This window comes from Physella acuta, unplaced genomic scaffold (assembly GCF_028476545.2).
Source record: "Physella acuta isolate Inbredline_101_S28 unplaced genomic scaffold, ASM2847654v3 ptg001203l, whole genome shotgun sequence".
Classification (NCBI taxonomy): Eukaryota; Metazoa; Mollusca; class Gastropoda; family Physidae; genus Physella; species Physella acuta.
The window spans coordinates 163,579-186,017 of NW_026732720.1; the positions used below are offsets into that span (position 1 = coordinate 163,579).

At 38.6% G+C, this 22,439-nt stretch overlaps 1 protein-coding gene across 1 annotated transcript in view; it reads left to right on the forward strand.

Annotated features, from left to right (window-relative positions):
• Positions 1-21,325, forward strand: part of LOC131957068 (putative membrane protein) — a 57,804-nt gene extending 36,479 nt beyond the window's left edge. The window contains exon 4 of the mRNA XM_059321768.1: positions 21,147-21,325. Coding sequence (XP_059177751.1) covers positions 21,147-21,325 — 179 coding nt within the window. The remainder of the gene's footprint in view (positions 1-21,146) is intronic.
• Positions 21,326-22,439: the final 1,114 nt, after the last annotated feature.

Here is a 22,439-nt window from a genome sequence, read left to right on the forward strand (position 1 = left end):
AGATCATGTATTTTGTAGACGGGAAGTTGTGTGTTTTGTGTGTTAGTGGTCTTCACTCTGTCCACAAATAAAATATTTTCGGTTACTTTTCAATTCAAACAAATCTTCCAGCCTCTGCGGATAAAATGAACACAATTTTCAAATCTTATCACCACCCTTTCCATTTTCCTATTCCTAACACCCTAATTCCTGCGATACGATCTGTTCATTTCTGAAGTACGACTGGCCAAATGGCTTTAGTAACAGTATCAGAACAAATAGTGTCTTCTACATTGATTTTACTAACATCAGAACAAATAGTGTCTTTACACATTGATCCCACTAGTATCAGAGCAAATAGTGTCTTGTTATTGATTCCTCTAACATCAGAGCAAATAGTGTCTTGTACATTGATTTCACTAGTATCAGAACAAACAGTGTCTTCTACATTGATTTTACTAAAATCAGAACAAACAGTGTCTTCTATATTGATTTTACTAAAATCAGAACAAATAGTGTCTTCTACATTGAATCCAGTAACATCAGAACAAATAGTGTCTTGTACATTGAATCCACTAGTATTAGCAACACCTAGGTACATTCTACTAGTATCAGAAACACTTAGTGCAGTGTACACTACTGATTATCCCACTATTGTGTGTACATCTGTAGTACAACTTAGTACTGGCAAACTGTCCAGATAAAAAAACAACTCTACTGTAAATATGTGTCCACACTCAGAACTTCTGCACAGTGTGAAGCACTATCATCACACAAACATTGGACAAGTTTTTATTCTTGTCGTAAAATACATATTAAAATGTGACTTTTTTTACTTTTAGTATTGTTATTTAGATATAAACAAAACAAATTTAAATCAAGGTTGTTTGCGAATTCAAAAAATGTCGAGGAATTGCTAATTTGACCAATTCTACACAATAGTTAGTAACACACACTATGTGTCCAATTTAATAAACCTTAAACAATTTTTGACCAAGTTACCGATCGCACTAGATCGTTTCATCAGATTCATTAAAAGTTAAAATACACATGTTTGATGGTTTTTCAATCATTAGGGTGTAACTAGAAAACCAAAATCTCTTGAGAAATCTGAACATAAAAAATATTTTTACCGTGAAACTTTTTGCTGCACCGCCAAGTTATTCACAGTGAAGATTGCTGAGAGTTCAAAGGTCGGTCAAGTTAAAAATACCTATCACCCTCCTCCACATTTTCACAAATTTGACTGACGCTATAATCCCCAGCGTCACCTATCGATTAGGACTTGGTAAGTTTTTTTTTATCTTCTCAAAATAACGTAGATTTATTCATTTAAAAGAAACCCGAATTATTCTGCTAAATAGACTATTGTGGGATTTTCCCAAAGAAGTTGTAGTAAAATGCACTTCCTTGGGGGGGGGGGGGAAGAAGATTTTTTACTGCTGTTTCTATTACACCCACATGCATTGCACCCATCCATATGTAACACGTACACACACACACACACGTGTAATACACACACCCGCATGTAATACACACCCCCGCATGTAATACACACCCCCGCATGTAATACACACCCCCGCATGTAATACACACCCCCGCATGTAATACACACCCCCGCATGTAATACACACCCCCGCATGTAATACACACCCCGCATGTAATACACACATCCGCATGTAGAACACACAAGCACCCAACTGTAATACACATTTAAACCCGCGTTTAACACTTACATATAAGCAAAAGTAATTCATATATTCACCCACATATCATAAATACATGCACGTATTAATTAATACAATTAATTAATGTAATTAATACATATCTACATGTAACACATACATTATTTCACATGTAATATATATATATATATATATATATATATATATATATATATATATATATATATATATATATATATAATTATACATATATATATATATATATATATATATATATATATATATATATATATATATATATATATATATATATATATATATATATGTATATATATATATATATATATATATATATATATATATATATATATATATAGGCCTATAAATATATAGGCCTATACATATATATGTATATATGTACATATATATATATATATATATATATATATATATATATATATATATATATATATATATACCCATATGTGATTCAGACATATAATCATAGATACATGCATATACTCACATGTGATACAATGTTATCTCTAGACAATCCCAACATACAAACCCACATTTCCCCACCCTGTAAACCCCACATTCCACAACCTTCTGTTGTTTATTACGTTATCTTCCTCCCATCACAGCTTCCATCTGTCCCCCCCCCCCCCTCAACACCCCCTCCCCACCCCACGTGCCAGCCATAGTGCCATCACCCCAAGGAGACGTTTGTCGGCGACATTTTTCTTGGAGCGAGACCCGCTGCTCATTAACGTCGATCCCAAATGTCAGCCGGAAAATGGACAATGACTTTAAACTGTTAGTCACGGCGACACATCCAGCAGTTTCAGAAGGTCTGACGTTCCCTCCCCTACACACGATGGTTGTCGATGTGGTATAGTGCCCCCCCCCCCACACACACACACAAGATGGTTATCGATGTGGTATAGTGCCCCCCCCCCCCCCCACACACAAGATGGTTATCGATGTGATAATCTCATCCCCAGTCAAGTAAATATGAAACTATAGGCCTGTAACTTTTATGAAAACAGTCCACTACACAAGATGGTTGTCGATGTGGTATAGCCACATCCCCATACAAATAAATATGTGGTTGTAGGCCAATAATTTTTATAAAAACAGTCCACTACACAAGATGGTTATCAATATGATATAGCCACACCCACATACAAATAAATATGTGGTTGTAGGCCTATAATTTTTATAAAAACAGTCCAATACACAAGATGGTTGTCGATATTATATAGCCAAATTCACAGACAAGTAAATATGTGGTTGTAGGCCTATAACTTTTATAAAAACAGTCCCCTACACAAGATGGTTGTCGATGTGATATAGCCACATCCCCATACAAATAAATATGTGGTTGTTGGCCTTTAACTTTTATAAAAACAGTCCCCAACAGAAGATGGTTGTCGATGTGACATAAACTCATCCCCATACAAATACATATGGTGACTGTATAACCTGCCTCACCTACATAAGATGGTTATCGATGTAAAATACGCTCAGTCCAGTCAAGTAAATTTGTGACTGTATAACCTGCCTCCCCTACACTCGATGGTTGTCGATGTGATATAAACTCATCCCCATACAAATACATATGGTGACTGTATAACCTGCCTCCCCCTACACAAGATGGTTATCGATGTGATATCAGCCCAGTCAAGGCAAGTCAGTTTGTGACGGTATGACGTGTATAACGTGTCTCCAATACACATTCAAGATTGTTATCGATGTGTTATAGCCACATCCTCACACAAGTAAAAATGTGACGGTACAACGGGTATAACGTGCATCCGCGAAACAAGATGGTTATCGATTTGATATCATAATCTCATCTCAAGACAAGTGAATATGCGACTGAAGGTCCATAACTTTTAAAAATTCCTATCCTCTACCCAACATGGTTGTCGATGTCATATCAGCTTATCCCCAGTCAAGTATATATGTGCATGTATAACGCTTATGAGGTGCGTCTCTTGGTTGTCGATGTGATATAAGCTCTACGCCATAGAAGTATATATGGTGACTGTATAACGTTTATAAATACAGTCCCCTACCCAAGATGGTCATCGATGTGAAATAACCTCATTCCCCAAGTCAGAGGCGTAGCGACCCTTCCCGGGGACAAACTTTCAATTTGGCGCCCCCCTCGGGAGCAAATTTTCAAATTTTCAATGTTTGCCTCCCCCCCCCCACCTCAAAATTTCGATTTTCACCCCCCCCCCCCAAACTTTCAATTTGCACCCCCCTCAAACTATTTATAATGCAAAAGTGCAGCTAAAATGGCATTTTAATTTGTTTTTACAACCCATTTTGGCGCCCCATAAGGTCGGCGCCCGGGGACATATGTACCCCCTGCCCCCCCCCCCCCCCCCCCATCGCTACGCCTCTGCCCCAAGTAAATACTTGACTATAACATGGGTGAAACTAGATCAACAAATGTTTAGCTAAATCTAGATGGTGTTAGGGGCCTACACCGGTTAATGTTTAGCTTGATTCCTCGTCACCTTGAACTTGTCCGTCATACGCCCGCCTGTCATATCACCGCGTCTGTCACAGTGGCCTGTCGTCCGTTATCTACATCTGTCGTCCGTCATCTCGTCTTGTTATTCGCCATTTCCATCTGTCATCCGTCAATTGTTATCCGTCATTTCGTTCTGTCATCCTTGAACTCCGATTGTTATCCGTCAACCCCGTCTGTCATCCGTTATCTCGGCCTGTCGTCCGTCATCTAACCCATTCTCGTTGTGTTATCCGTCAATCTGGTCCGTCATCTGTCGCCGTATGATGTAATCCGGCAAGTAATTTTCCACTTAGTTCTAACAAACTCAGCTAATTTAAACTTGGAACACATGAATTATCCCAGGACAATGGAATTACCTATACATGTTGACAGATCGAATGTCTATTAATAGGGAGCTATTATAGAACATTTAATTAGCTCACGAGCAGGGAGATAATGACCCAATCTACGCTACATTAAACAATCAAGGCGTGGGGTAATTTTAGTAATTTAACACGTTTAATGGACAATTATTTTACCTTTCCTTAATTAAATAAACACACCCACACTAGTGCATGTGTTTTGTTTTAATTTTTTTTTGTTTTTTTTGTGTGCTTTGAGCAAGTATTTGTTTTTTTAAAGAATCTACAGAACAGCAATGAAGGTAGTCAAACACGAAGCGATACCGGCAGTGAATAGAAATACATTCGATACCATGCGTATTATTCTGTTCGTATTTTAAATAAAGCGCGAGTGATCTCCTCTAATCTTTCTCGAATATTCTTAGAAAACACTAATGGGGATGGCAACTTTCGTGCAATCGGGATATAGTCATGTTTTTTTTAAATCAATTTTTTAATGCTTGACTTATAAATAGAAAGAAGAATAAGTGCCACTTCCGGTAACCGGAAATCGCTGAAAAGTTGATAGAGAACTACAAATTGTATATAATACTATCATGGTACTCAAGTTATCATGTTTACACACACACACACACACACACACACATACACACAAACACATAGACATAGAGACTACATTGCAAGGGTTTTTTTTTCCGAATCTTGCAAGGGATTTTCTTTCCGAATCAGGGAGGTATAAAACGTCGAGATTTATGAAAGATGATTTCGATTTTTTTTGCAAGATTAAAATATAATACTGTCACTACACCTCGTATACGAGAAAGTAAAAACCCCCCGAACAATGTTTTCATTAGGATTTTGTTGCCGATCGTAAATTTGTATTTTCCCAGCAGGATTCGAACCCCAGACTTATCGAACAACAAATCCCTGGCTGAACTCGTATCACCAAAATCACAAACACTTGTAACTCCAAACTCCCTCTGTTGAAAGCGCCGCCTATCGTTTTACCGCCCAGCAATTAGCGATGACGTATTTATCAACAAGACCTCATCAAAAATGCAGCTGTTCCGCGTCTCACCAGACAGATGATGTGAGCATACACGCATTTTAAACACCACTCACCTAGACGCTTGTTACATTTCTTTTTAACCTTTGAAGAGCCGGATTAGACACTGCTAAAAGATTGATTAAACTCTGGGTAATATTTTCTTTTATCCCTATTGATAGCTTCCCTTTGATGCGGTGGTTATGGATATAGCTGTAGGTTTTGTTAGAAAAGAAATAAGTAATCGTTTGTTACATTTGTAGAGCGGTATCGATATTTTTATCATTTGGATAGTTTGCTTATCTTAAGGTAACGGTATCGATATATTGTACCTTGTGTAATTTTTATTGCAATGGTTTTTGTATAAGCATGAATGTATGAAGGATTTGTAATCGTAATTGTTTTGCGGTATCGCTTTTTGCATCACGAACTGATCTCATTAATATATTATCATCGGCGCTTTTATTTTCTGTCTATTATTCATGAATTACTTGAGGCGGTATCGATATTTATTCGCCAGGTTTGCAAAGAAAAAAAAAAGTTAAAAGAAAAAAAAAATTCTGAGTTTTTAAGCATCTCTTAAAAAATGTTTAAAACGAAATCGTTTGGCAGATAATAAAACTAAGTTTTATTGTCGCAGATAAATACACTCGTCCGTTTGAATCTTTTATCTGTTTCAAAGGTTTCATCCAAAGATTTCCGTCAGCGCCGATAGCATTAAGCTGCCATGATCTGAGGGCTTCAAACGTGTGAAATCCGAGTGTGTCGCACAATCACAATACTGTCTGTTCTACAATCATAACGCTGTCTGTTTTACAATCATAACGCTGTCTGTTTTACAATCATAATGCTGTCTGTTCTACAATCATAATGCTGTGTGTTGTATGGTAGCAATGCTGTGTGTTCTACAATCGCAATGATGTGTGTTCTACAATCGCAATGCTGTGTGTTCTACAATCATAAGGCTGGCTGTTCTACAATCGGGATGCTGTGTGTTGTATGATAGCAATGCTGTGTGTCGTACAATCGCCATGATGTGTGTCGTAACTTGAACTATAGCACTGGTTCTTACGTTAACACTTAGAGAGAGTTCCCTTTTCCAGCCTGACGGTCCAATGAGCAAGTGAAGTAGAGTTCACCTGTTTATGTGACCTCGGCATATTAAGAGATAGTGTGGTCAGCACTACGCCCAGCCGCCTTTACTTTCCTTAACGTGAGTTAGGTACCCATCAGAGTTGGGTGGACTCGGGGACAGTGTACTGACTTGATCCCGGGTTCGAACTCGTGACTTTCGGGTTAGGAGTTTACCACTCTACCACGCCGTCACACACACTAATCATGCCACGAACTTTAATCTTAGTTTCGCTACATAAGCTATAACCTTGATTCTTACTCTAATCCTGATCCTTAGTACCTAAATCCTAATATCAAGGCAATTGCTATAACCCAGGTCCTAATTCTAATCCTGCTCATACTCCAAACTTAACCCATAGTACTACTTCATTGACTATAAACCTGGTCTTTACCCTAACCTTAATCCTACCCACGAAACTAAATGTTAATATCTCCACATGAACTATAACCATGCTCTCTACCTTATCACTACTCTTACAGTTGAATCTAAAAGCGATACACCCAGGAAAGTTAATTAACTACTAAATATATTGTCGAACCTAGTTTCTCCTAAATAGGAACTACAGGCCCTTGCAACAAAAGTTGACCATAGCACCCAGAGCTTATATTTAGTGTTTTTAAAAATTAGCCCGCTGTTTCAAAATGTGTATTTTTTTTTTCTGGTCTAAATTTATCCTTTTGCTTATGCCACGGCGTCTTTGGATTTGTTACCACACGTATAACTGAATTTCGACCTGCTTCTAACGCAGCCATTTTTTTTACTTTACCTGTACATTAATTTCCAATGACAACGCAATAATATTTAACTTTTTATCTAATTAGAAATTAAATTAAACATACACATTTAATTTCATTTTAAATTTGTTTATTCAATGAAAAAAGTGTCGATAACAAAATGAAGTACCAGCAATGGCCCGATCATCCATATGAAAGCTATGTGCTGCTCTTCACTGATGTTTCCACGGGCGCTAATAAGGGACAGATAATTGTAGCAAGCTAATGGTCAGGTTTTAATGCAAATGTTTTTAGCGCAATTTCCATTCTGGAGAATTGCGTTTATTAACTCGTCATTTCTGGGAATGGATGGATGGATGGATGAATGTGTGTCCGGGCTTTAAGTCGTATCTCCTCCTCAACGAAGCAATATCGATGACTAGTTCCAAAAGCAATTATGTTAAGCAAGTTACGAGAATGAGCATAGGCCATAAAAATTCCGGGTTTCTTTCATGTATTTCCCGTAAAAGCCAAAAAACCTCGAAAAAAATGCAGTTTTTGGCCCATATCTCGGCAACCAGACCACTTAGCGACTTGAAACATGCACCAATCGATTCCTGCCATAATTTAGAACAATATTGCCGAAGAAAGTTTTCAAAAATATCCTCTCGTTCGGTCACAAATTTTAAAATTACATAAACACCTACAAACCGATCGCTCTTCTAGCTTGAACGCACCCCATCATTATACGTCAGAGCTATTTTTAGATAAAATAAGGAAATTGCGCATAAATGTCACTAGACTTTTTTAATTAACTTGCGCGCCTACTGAACGTGATGGCGCAGCCATGGAACGCGATGACGCATCTATTGAACGTGATGACGCGTGTGGTGTGGTTGTATATACATGCCGGAAGTAGAGATCTATCATCTTAATGATTATCATGTTGATAATCAAGTTCAACTAATCAATGGTTTTAATAACCCTGCTCTTGATTTCAAGGTGCTTAGTTTAGTTAGTAGTTAGGTTTATTTAATAAAAAACGTTTTAATAACTAACCAATGGTTTTACTAACCCTGCTCTTGATTTACGCTACGACAGAGCTATTTTCAGATAACATAAGGAAATTGCGCTAAAATTGTCACTAGACTTTTTAATTAACTTGTTTACTAGTATCAGATCCCGATTTAATTAAAGAACAAAAGAAGTGGTAAAAATAAAGCAATACTATTTTTTAAATACTGAAATACTGCTATTTTAATTTTCTTAAAAATCATATTTAATTAATAAAAAACAAACAAAAATGCATTAAGTAAAGAGTTATATAAAAACTTATATAATAAAATATTAAATGCGGTGAAAAAAATTCGAAACAGAACATAAGAGATAAAAATTGGTATTTGTTCTTATTTGAAGTGCTATCAAAAGCTTATTATTATTATTATTATTATTACGTATTTTTTGACTGATTTCAAGCCGGGTTTAGTTGTAGTGGTATAACAAGTTATAAGAAAGTCAGATCAGTTGTGTGTATGCAGAGGCGTAGCAACCCTTCCCGGCGCCCGGTTCGATTTGCACCCCCTCCTCAAGATTTCAATTTGCACCCCCCCCCCTCAAACTTTCGATTTGCACCCCCCCCCCCCCCCCCTCAACCTTTCAATTTATTTATTTTTCCAACCCAATTTGGCGCCCCCTAATGTCCTATGTCCCCCCGCCCCCCCCCCCTCGCTACGCCTCTGTGTGTATGTATGTATATATGTATGTGGGGTGTGATATTCCTTCCCCCCCCCCCCCACTTTAGCAAAGAAGCTAATCCCTCACTCACATCCATCCGTCTAAGCATAAGCAGAAGATCCGACCACGGCTTTTAAACCATTCCACAATCCGCCGTACAGTCCTACCCCCCCCCCCCCCCCCGCCCCCACCCCCACCCCAGCATTGAAACTGATTAGTCAGCCAACTCTTTAAAAAAGAAAATAAATAAATAAAAACCCCGGGAGTCGGGCAAAAATCCCCGTCCCACAAAGAGCTCAAGCCAACACGAGACTAGCATCTGGTTAATCTAGCCGGGGCCCCAAGTAGAAATGTTTTCACCAAACTCTAAGACGGGTTCCCTGATCTAAGGGCGGATCAATATCTCGCGCCGATGCGAGGGCAGTTGCCTGCTCTTTGTTGTCTTCATGGCTGACGTGTACAACACTTTGTTTAAAATAACAGGACCTTTTCCGTTTGGAGGTACCGCTGTACTATCGGGGTTTCTTCCAGAGGTTTGTCTCATTGGTCTTGAGAGGGGAGGAGGGGGGTTGAACCTTAAGGGGGAGGGGCACTTTAAAAAGTAGTGCGGGTGGACACTGGTTTATGAACGTGAATGTGCTTTTTAAATTATACATTTTTAATCTATTATGTACAGAAATGGGGGGGGGGGGGGGAGGGGGCGATTAGGTAGTCTCCCCCCCCCCTCCGTTTTTACCTGTAGACTTTTACAAAACTGTTTCGAATAATACAACTCATCTATTCTGTTTTGAAGTACCACTGCACTACATAAGGGCATTCTTCTGCCTTTTTTACAGTCTTTTCGAGCGATGTTTAATTAAAATAATTTTAACTAATCAGCTGGTAATTTAACAAGTGTGGGTTAAGTTTCAATTATTTTATACCTAGGTACTAAGATACGACAAATATAACGTGAGAGGGATGGTTTGTTCCATCTGAACTGAAAACTTGATGAGATGCTAAACTTTAAGAATGATAATTTGGAAGCAAAAGAGCTCCATTTCTACAACACTGCAGCTGCTTAAACTATGACAAAAGGTTAGTTAAGACTAGTACTAGCTTCAACTTTATACTGCTGATAGCTGTTTATTTTTTCTTACCGAGACAGCCGGCTATTAACGGTGTAATGTTTTACACCATTCTCGCCAACTTTTACCACATTAACGTTGCTGAGCTACAAATAGCTATACCACTCCCCTCCCTGTTTTATAAGTAAGTTTTCGAGCTTGGTGGTCCATGAGGTAGGTAAAGTAGAGTTCATTTGAAATAATTTTGTGGTCAGAGCTATACCCATTATAGTCAGATGACTCAAGGACATCCTATGAACCTCAGTTCTGGATCCGAACAAGGACATCCTATGAACCTGTCCTGGATCCGAACAAGGACATCCTATGAACCTGTCCTGGATCCGAACAAGGACATCCTATGAACCTCAGTGCTGGATCCGAACAAGGACATCCTATGAACCTGTCCTGGATCCGAACAAGGACATCCTATGAACCTTAGTCCTGGATCCGAACAAGGACATCCTATGAACCTTAGTCCTGGATCCGAACAAGGACATCCTATGAACCTCAGTGCTGGATCCGAACAAGGACATCCTATGAACCTGTCCTGGATCCGAACAAGGACATCCTATGAACCTTAGTTCTGGATCCGAACAAGGACATCCTATGAACCTGTCCTGGATCCGAACAAGGACATCCTATGAACCTTAGTTCTGGATCCGAACAAGGACATCCTATGAACCTTAGTTCTGGATCCGAACAAGGATATCCTATGAACCTTAGTTCTGGATCCGAACAAGGATATCCTATGAACCTTAGTTCTGGATCCGAACAAGGATATCCTATGAACCTGAGTCCTAGATCCGAACAAGAACATCCTATGAACCGGAGTGCTGGATCCGAACTCAATACTACGCTCAACCACCCAACCACGCCGCCCCATTCTCCTTAAAATAACTATAATACTATCGTAAATCAACAAGTATTTTCATAGTTTTTGTTCTTTAAAAAGATACAAAAAATCCGATGGCAGATTTCGTGAACTCTAGTACCCGTCTGAGATAATAAAAAAACCATGACGGGTGCTGTAGCCAGTAGGTATGTGACGTAAAATTTACCAACAACTTCAAATTTTCACCAATTCTCGATGAAGCCATTTCATCATCATCATCATCATCATCATTATCATCATCATCATCATCATCATCATTACTGTTGATCCCTTGAGGAGCATGGGTACTCAACCACATCTTTACCACACTCGGTTTTAGCCGATTTCTCCAAGTCGATAAACCTGATTGTTTCACATATTGTTATTGAAGCGAGTTAGTTGTCGCAGATTTAAACTTTAAACCGAGCCACGCAAAGATTTTTCATCGGATTCTGCTAAACTCCGCGCCGCAGCTAATGCGCATCACAAAAATCCTGGCAATTTTATAGCGGTGCTCTACAGTGCACAGCTCAAGTTCTACATGGCACAGCTAGAGTTCTATAGTGAAAACCTCGAGTTCTTTATTGCACAGCTAGAGTTCTATAGTGCAAACCTCGAGTTCTACATTGCACAGCTCGAGTTGTACATTGCACACCTCGAGTTCTACATTGCACAGCTAGAGTTCTACATTGCACAGCTAGAGTTCTATAGTGTACCCAGCCCGACAATCAAAGATAACTGCGCGGTTTGTTGTGTCGAGTCGGCTGGTACAAAGGTATTGGGCGCCTCTGGGCCCCGTGATTTCCCGTAAATATTTGATGACTTCAAAATGTCGAGGGACAACACTGTGGTAGAGGGAGAGAAGTTTTGAAATTTTTGACGTTGAAAAAAAGAGAAAGGGATGGATTGCATTACAATAGGACGGGTGAGTGTTGCGACAGGCTAGAGATGGGTTTAAGGGGGTGGGGTTGTCGGGTTAGGAAATGGGGTGGGGGGGCAGTCGACTAAAAGTTTGGTTGGGGTTGGTCAGGGGAAGTGGCTGAGGGTATACTGGGCGGGGTTGGGGTTCTTACAGTGCGGGGGTAGGGCATCTTAGATAAGCAGTGACACGCAAGTCAAAACACATTATGTACAAACTTTATCTGTTTTTTTTTTCATCTGGAATTGTTCGAGCCAATTATCCTTAACAGAAAGGTCAAAGGGCAGGTGTTCTAGAAGTGTACTTCTATGTTGAGACCAACTGCATGCCTATGTTTAGGATAAGTTAATAACTGTTGCGTGGAAAAAGTCAAATTGTTTGAATGGGGTAACTTTACTGTTGAGGGGGGGGGGGGTGGTGGTTTATTCTTATATAAAACTATTGCGTAAGAGATACAACTTAGCATATGGAAGTTAAGCATTATGGGAATGTTGTTGTTGTTGTTGGTGGTGGTGGTAGTGGTGGTAGTGGTGGTAGTTGGAGTGTTAAGATTTGAGAATGACCTTAACTCTTTGTGTGTTAAGTCCACATTTTAAAATTTAAGATAATAAGTTTTGAGGCCTAAGGCTGTTTTGGAATGTTTACTAATTCCCTATATCTTTATGTTGGGAGGGGGGGGGGAGGGGCAGTTTTTTTCCAAGCATCTCTGTCGACCGCCCCCCCCCCCCTTATTACATAATAAAAGTATACTTTTACCAGTGTCCCCGTCTCCAAAAATTTCAAATGCCCCCCCCCCCCACCCCAGTTGGAAAAAAAAAGTCTTAAAGAAACACGGAAGGGGGAGGATTGCTCATTCATGTATTTGCTAAGAACAGTTGCCACATAATGTATTTATGTTAAAAGTAGATAAAACAACCGCTTAGACAGCTTTAACATATTTTCTGCTCTGTATAGACAGAAATTTACATATGGAAATATGGACACGAATATTGACATTGGGTTTTTTGGTGTATTGGATTAATTCGAGCTTAAAAAAAAACCAGGGCTTGAGTTACGTCTATGAGTTGAAGGTTCATTCAGAAAACCACGTCAAGGGCAATAAATCTCTGGCCACCTTTTGAATGATGTGACCGGGACGCTCTGATGACGATGGGGGTATGTGGTACCCGTTCCGTCAAGAGCCCTGCTGAGCTCATTTCATCGGTTTTGGTTTTTTTAAAAGGATATCGGAGCTGTAATGAAGGGCGTATTTCATCACAAGAAGGACGGAATTGGATGGGGGTAGGGTGTTGATGAATTCATGAGATTTTTAAAATTACCCTTACACGTCCACACATAGCAACACAATTCCCACACATCCACAACATCCGCACACATCCACACACATCCACACACATTCACAATCATTTACACACATCCACACACACATCCAGCTTACAGCCGACCAGCTAACAGCCTCACGACCACACACTTAAGCAACAGCACATGTACACAGCCACATGACACAATAACCACTCTAAGTAAGAGCTACACACAGCCACAGGACCACACATTGAAAGACCCACACTAATACACAGCCACAAAACACAAAGACCACACAAAGTAACAGCTACACACAACCATTCAAATACATAAGCTACCACACACAGCCACACGACTACACATTCACACAACCATACATATACACAACCACACGACCCAACAACTACACGAACTAACAACCACATTACCACACAACCACATAACCACATCTTTTCTGTATACAATACCCTAATATGAATGCTATAAAACAACATGAGCAATCAGATCTCTATCGGTCCGTGTAAAAAAAAAAACTCGAATAGTTTATAGTATAGAAATCTTGCTTGTTCTTTATACTATCTCATGCCTATAGTAGACCTTACTAAGCAGATTACGCTATATTGGAAAACCAAAAAAAACTAAATCAACTTCTACCGTGAAGCCTCATTCATCAAAGTCAATATTGATACGCAAATATAAGAATCATCGAATCAATTTCAACACTGTAGCTAACAATATTACATATCAAGTTTTATTTCGGCGTATGTAGACAAGCGTATAGGAAATTGTGTTTGTAAAGAGGAACATTGAAACCAGATTGATTCGGAGACTTTCCCCACTGTGTGAAAGTTGGTCTAGGGTCCAGCCTTTTTGTAAACATAACTGTTGGTTCATTTTGTACTGTGGTATGTTTTATCTACAAATATTGGATAAGATAATTTCATGTATCGACTAACTTAAATGTTTTTTACAGAACACTTTTTTTTAAGTTTAATTTTAAATGTTCATGGTTCGACACAGCAATAGAAAATAATTAAAGAGTTTAACCGCCTGTACGTTTATGTTATAGCAGAGGCGTAGCGACCCTTCCCGCCTTCCCGGCGCCCGGGAACAAACTTTTCGATTTGCATCCCCCCCCTTCAAGATTTCGATTTGCACCCCCCCTCAAACTTTCGATTTGCACCCCCCTCAAACTTTCGATTTGCACCCCCCCATCAAACTTTCGATTTGCACCCCCCCGTTCAAGATTTCGATTTGCACCCCCCCCAACCTTTCAATTTATTTTTCCAACCCATTTTGGCGCCCCCTAAGTTCGGCGCCCGGGGACATACGTCCCCCCGCCCCCCCCCCCCCCCTCGCTACGTTACTGCGTTATAGCCACTAAGAAGATTAAGGGGAGGGGTGACACATTGTGTACAAAGCTATAGGTAACGCTACTAGAGGCGCCATTTTGGATGTTTTTGTCTACTGATATTTTGCAGAAGTAATTTCAAAAGTCTAACACCCTGTAGACATTGGGTAGCTGAAGTGGTAAAAGAGTTTCCCTTTCATACCTGTCGGTCTTGTGACCTACTTAGGTTCAGTAATGTTTTATTTTGACATTGTATAATACCTTATATGGAATGATGGTGCAACTACCGGGGTTTTTCCACTGTCTTATTAAGGTGTCTAGGACCCAGAAATTTTCCATTAAGATCTGATTGATTGATTCTGATCAGATGACCATCCCAACCAATGGCTACATGAGTTGAGGATAACCTCCCCTGTTGCAGAAGTCTTTAACTGCACCGCACACTCGCCACACGTGGCAGTCTACCTTGATCAAGCGGTCTATTAAGATCAGGCCGTCCATTTTGTCCGGCAATAGATTCTGACCATTTGAACGTGAGAGAACTTAAGTCCTGTGTGTGCTATGCTTTCTTAAGTTGTTTTAGTATTCTAGTATAATATTACTTGTCGCCAAGTGATTCTTGATGCTATAGCAGTGTTGTGTGGCCTGTGGCTATTTTTATACAGTGTTGAAATCTGTGATAGTGTTTTTTCTTACGCTTTGTAAGTTGGGTTTTGTTATTTCCTAAATTAAATATTTTATCTAGTTTAACCTTGTGTTCTGCCACAACTGTGTTCGCTTATTAAAGGTTGTATGCAGATTGGATGAGTGTTAACTTCAATAGTATCACTAGTTTTCCCTAGACATCGAGATCGAGCCCTAGTGTGTTGTTGAGTTAGTGTTCATTCATTTAGGCTTTAAGTCATTTGCATATAACCCCGAAAAAAGAATCCGGGGACGTTCACCATCTATCTGGCTGATAGATAGGTAAACGTTACAGTCTATAGGGCAGGTGAAGTAGAGTTCACTTGTTTATGGGACGGAGTGGTCTAGCGGTAGAGAGCTGGACTGCTAAACCGTAAGTCTCGAGTTCTAATCCGGGTTCTAGTCAGTAGACCGTCCCTGAGTCCACCCAACTCTGATGGGTATCTAACTCACGTTAGGGAAAGTAAAGGCGGCTGGGCATAGTGCTGACCACACTATCTCTTCATATGCCGAGTTCACAGAAACAAAACAAGCTGGAGTTGAGTTTACATTATTTCAGACCTCGGTATACAAACTCGTGTGTGGCCCGCTTTAAGCTAAATCAACTTCGTAGACGCTGTTAGGTACCCATCAGAGCTGAGTTTACTCAGAGAAGAGCATGAGACGTTGAGATTTTAATTAATGGCATCGTCATTAGAACGTACGGATAAGCAAATATTGAAGAGAACTCTCTACTGCTGAAATGGGTAAAAACTAGTTACAAAATTCTATTTCATACAATGAAACCAAATATGTGAATAACACTTGAAGAAAAATAAAACCATTTTACAAAATATTTTTTACCAACTCACAGTTATTTTATAATTTTCTTTACATGAGAGTGGGGTATGATTTCACGGAGTTGCAAGCCGCATAAAGATCAAGTGTGACCTCCGCTTGTGGGCCGCATCTAAGGCTTCAGTGAGCCGAGATGATAGGTCTTTGTGGACCGCACTGAAAGGTCTTCGTGTGCTGCATTGAAAGGCCTACTTGAGCCGCAACGAACGATCTTTGTAGGCTACATTGTAAGGTCTTTTTATGCCGTTTGAAAGGTCATTGGCCACATTGACAAATAATAGTGTGTCTCGTGGAAAGGTCTTCTTGATCCACATTTAAGGATCTTCATTGGCTGCTTTTGAAAGATCTTTGTGAGCCAAATTATAAGGACTATTTAGGCTGCTTTGATAGGCCGTGGGCCACACTGAAAGATCGTGGGCCGCATTGAAGGGTCTTTTTGGTCTAGATTGAAAGACCTTCGTAGGCCACAATAAAAGACCATCTTGGGCCACACTAAAAGACCATCGTGGGTTGCATTTAAAGCTCTTCTAGGTCCAGATTGAAAGACCTTTGTGGGCCACACTAAAAGACCTTCGAGGACCACACTGAAAGATATTCGTGGGCTGCATTGAAAGGTCTTCTTGATCTAGATTGAAAGACCTTTGTGGGCCACACTGAAAGACATTCTTGGGCCGCATTGAAAGGTCTTCTTGGTTCAGATTGAAAGACTTTCGTGGGCCACACTAAAAGACCTTCGTGGGTTGCATTGAAATGTCTTCTTGGTCCAGATTGAAAGACCTTTGTGGGCCACACTAAAAGACCTTCGTGGGCCACACTGAAAGACCTTCATGGGCCACATCGCATGGTCCGCACGAGCCCAACCCAAGGACAAATTGAGCTCAATTTTCAGTGACAATTGACACATCACCACCCTCCCCCCTCATTTATTATACCCAACCACCCCTCACCCTTCCCAACCCACCATCATTATTAGACCACTCTCTCACCCTACCTAACCTCTCCCCATCTGTTACTGCCCCCACACCATTTCCCATCCCTCCCCCTCATTATTCAGCTCACACACCAAAAACTTTGAGTTTTCCCTTGGTAGATTGAACGCTAAGCCAAGACACGTCTTCAGGAGTCTAGTCAAATCTTTGTTACCTCTCTCTTTTTATTTCTCTCCTTTTCTCTTTAATTCCGACCTATCTTCCTATTCCCGTCTAATTCTCTTTAATTCCGACCTGTCTTATTCTTCCCCTCTACTCCTGCTTTAATTCTTTCTGTTGTCCTATTTCTTTCTTTTTTTTTCTATCATTATATTCTGTCTTCACATTTCTGTCTAATTTATTTTAATTCTTTCCCACCTCATAATTCTCGATATTCCCTTCTGATTCCGCCACGTGTTCCATTGCTCTACTTTTGCTTCAAGTATTTTTTTATCACTCTACTTTCTTGGTTCCAGACTTTAGCTTTTATTTTTACACTTATGAATAAGGTGATTCTGAGGGCGTTTTTGAGAGAGAAAAAAAGCGTTTTTAGTTTCGAATATGTAACAACGCTGTGTGGTTTAATTCACTGCGAACTATGAGCTTGTGTATGTTGTAAAGCCTACAACATAAATTCATTTATATTAATAAACATTTTATTTGAATATATTTGTTAATTAAAAACATTATTTTAAAATTTTGTCTGTATGTATGAATGTGCGTATGTATGTATGTATGTCTGTGAACAAGATAACTTGAGTACCGTTACAGCTAGGTTGATGACATTTCATATATAAGTTTTATATCGAATTCGTAGTTCTGTATAAACTTTTTAGTGATTTCCGGTAACCGGAAGTTGAACTTACTCTCCTTTTTTTTTCAAAAGCCTATGGCTTGAGTACTGTTTCGCGTAGATAAATTAAATTTTACATACTATCAAATTTTGAGTAATTTCCGTTGAATGGAAGTATTTTTTTATGCTATTTCCGATTCCTCAAAAAACGTATATGAATTTATACAATACTAATACTCCTCACTATTATACACATATTGTTTGCTGTTCACAATTTTTTTTTACGAGATTCTATTCTATTTAAAAAAGTTTAAATATGTGAAAGCTGATTAAAAATCATGTCTATATCCCGATTGTATTAAACACCACCAAATACAAATACCTACTCAGTGAAATCTGTCTAAATTTATCATCCATTATACCACCTATCCATTAAAATCTGTCTAAATCTACCATCCATTATACCACATACCCATTGAATTCTGTCTAAATCTATCACCCATTATACCACCTATCCATTAAAATCTGTCTAAATCTACCATTCATTATACCACCTACCCATTGAATTCTGTCTAAATCTATTACCCATTATACCACCTATCCATTAAAATCTGTCTAAATCTATCATCCATTATACCACCTATCCATTAAAATCTGTCTAAATCTATCATCCTTTATACCACCTACCCATTGAAATCTGTCTAAATCTATCACCCATTATACCACCTTTCCATTAAAATCTGTCTAAATCTACCATCCATAATACCACCTACCCATTGAAATCTGTCTAAATCTATCATCCATTATACCACCTACCCATTGAATTCTGTCTAAATCTACCATCCATTCTACCACCTACCCATTGAATTCTGTCTAAATCTATCACCCATTATACCACCTACCCATTGAAATCTGTCTAAATATATCATCCATTATACCACCTACACAGTGCAATCTGTCTTGTCCTATTTTTCCAAAAATACACAACCTCATGTCGATTTGTTTACTCACCAAGTTTGTTCGACCGACCAGTTTGGAAACGAATCCACTCAAGATAAGATTTGAAATACGTTGGGCTGTATTGGTCTCATCGATGTTGCTTCCCGGCCGTACGCGGCCTTGTGTGGGAAGGTTAGACCGTCCTGACATGCCTCTGTAGACGGACACGTTTTATATTCTAGACAAACCTGCAGTAACAATTATAAGCTTCTGATAACTGATATATCTAGTTTTATTTTCAGCATTAACAATTATAAGCTTCTGATAACTGATATATCTAGAGTTTTTATCATCTAGACCAGGGGTCTCCAAACTACGGCCCGCGGGCCGGATGCGGCCCGCGATGTCCTCTCATCCGGCCCGCGGAGATCTTTTTGTCCACGGAAAAACCGTTTGTTGGTGATGGCTGAGGAACTTTGCCCAGAAAAATCAAAGACATGCCTGGAAGAAACTGGCCCCCGAACTGAAATTTGATAGTTAATGCGGCCCTCGGACTGAAAAGTTTGGAGACCCCTGATCTAGACAAACCTACATTATCAATTATAAACTTTTGATACAACATATATATATATATATATATATATATATATATATATATATATATATATATATATATATATATATATATATATATATATATATATATACAATCTTCTTTAAATCTCTAGAGTTTTCTCTTCTCGACAAACCAACATTAATAATTATAAGCTTCTAATTACAGATAAATCTAGAATTTTCTCTTCTAGACAAACCAGCATTAACAATTATAAGCTTGTAATAACATCTATATCTAGTTTTTATTTTCAAGACAAACCAGCATTACAGATATATCTAAAGTTTTATTTTCTAGACACACTAGCATTAACAAGTATCAGCGCCTAATAACAGATCTAGAGATTATCGTAGATCTGATTGTAATTTTGGAAGGGGGAGGTGGAGGTATTTTAAAATCCTATATCACAGCCATGCCAAAAGGCAATTAAAAATATATTTTTGTAACGAATTCAGCCAGACTAATATATCAGCGGATATCTCACGAGCGTGATAAATTATTTTTTTGTTTGTTTGTTAGCATGACAGATCCACACAAATGTTGACATCGATTGTATATTTGAATGCATAATTCAAGATTAATTGTTTAAATCTTTATGAAATTATATGTATGCTAAATTAATTTTATTTTAAATGATTTCCCAGCCAAGTTTGTTTTCTGAATCTGAATTTGTTAGATGGTTTGTGTAAAATTGAATCAATGCTAAATCAACATTTTAAACGGATGTTTTGTGTGGCAGTTTAAAGCTTAATGACATGAGCATTTTGTTTAGTGGCTTCATTAGTTTCAGTTTTATACTATAGTACCATGATCTGTATCAACGTCTTATACTTAAGTGACGTCATCTATATCAGTTTTATACCTTAATGTTGTCCCCTGTATCAAAGTTCTATACTTTAGTGCTAGTACCTCTAAATATTATGTTTCTCATCTATGCATTCTGGAGTTTTTCCGTTTCTCTATGCTCCAAAAAGAGAGACAATAACCAAGTAATTGTATTTCTCAAAGTTTACACACCAAGTAGTTTCAATTTCAACTAAACTTGTTTTATTAATTATATTAATTATATTTTCGCAGCTCGCAAAAATATAAAATAAAATAAACAATTTTCACATAAACCCAATATATTTCCCATCCTAAGCACGCAGAGAAAATACACATTTTTATTCTAAGCCCAACATACGCCCCATTCATCTCTCAACATATTCCATTTTTATTCTATCGTCAGCCACTTGAAGAACAATGCGCACAGAGCATACAATGAATATACAGACGGCTCACAAATACAATATTACAGCGGTTCTAAAACGGTTCTAATCTAGCGCCAAACTCAGTATCTAATAACTAAAGCTTGCTTGTAGATTGATTGCCTTTTGTTATGTTGATGTAGCCATTGTGTATCGTAATTATTCAGGCTACCATTGATGCTACAATTAAAGCTACCATTAAAGCTACCATTGATGCTACCATTTACTCTACCATTTAGAGTAACATTGAAGCTACTATTGAAGCTACCATTGAAGCTACCATTAAAACTACCATTTACGCTACCATTTAGTGTACCATTGAATCTACCATTGAAGCGACCATTGAAGTTACCATTGAGGCTACGCTTGAAGCTACCATTGAAGCTAGCACCGAGGCTAAAATTAAAGCTACCATTGAGGCTACCTTTGAGGCTAAAAGAGAATCTACCATTAATGGTACCATTAAAGCCGCCATTGAAGCTACCATTGAGGCTACCATTGAAGCTACCACTTAAGTTACCGTTGAAGCTACTATTGAGAATACCATTCAGGCTACCATTCAGGCTACCATTGAGTCTACTATTGAGGCTACCATTGAGGCTACCATTGAAGCTACTATTTAGGGTCCCATTGAAGCTACCATTGAAGCTACCACTGGGGCTACCGATCCCAACTTTAAACTGTTTATTTTCCTATCATTATGAATCAGCCTTAATGCAGTCATTATGTTTCTTCACCAGCCCATGACCACGCTTAATTAGAAAAGAAAAATGTCCACAAAATCGATGATAATAAAAAAAAATAGGTTCAATAGCTAAGACAACTGTGAATTAATTCCATTGTTCCAAACTTGCAAAAACTCGTATTGATTAACACAGGGCCTTGTTCAAATTACAACATGCTTGACAGTTTCCAGTGACCCCCCCCCCCCCCCCGTGAACCCCCCCCGTGACCCCCCCCCCCCGTGAACCCCCCCCCCCCCCCCCCCCCACCGTCATTTTCACCCCGCCCCTCCTTGTGAGATCCCAGGGTAGTTTTAAACGTTCATTTCACTGTGCCTGACGTTATAATTTCCTTGTTGAAGTGCAACCTATTGTATTGATTCTCTATATGCTGACCTGTAACTGCCTAGCTATTAAGAGATCTGTAACGGCCTAGCTAGTCAGAGATCTGTATTTCCTAAGCTAGTCAGAGATCTGTATTGCCAGAGCTAGTCAGAGATCTGGAACGGCCTAGCTAGTCAAAGATCTAAATTGCCCAAGCTAGTCAGAAAACTGTATTGCCTAAGCTAGTCAGAGATCTGTAACGACCTAGCTAGTCAGAGATCTTTATTGCCCAAGCTAATCAGAGATCTGTAACGACCTAGCTAGTCAGAGATCTTTATTGCCCAAGCTAATCAGAGATCTGTAGCAACAATTCTAGTCTATTCGTGTTACTTTGGAGCAGATTGATGCTAAAAGTATAAGTTTTTACTAGATCTGATGATTCTTATAGTATTGGTAAATAAATAATAATTTTTTTTTAAAATATGTATATATATATATATATATATATATATATATATATATATATATATATATATATATATATATATATATATATATATATATATATATATATATATATATT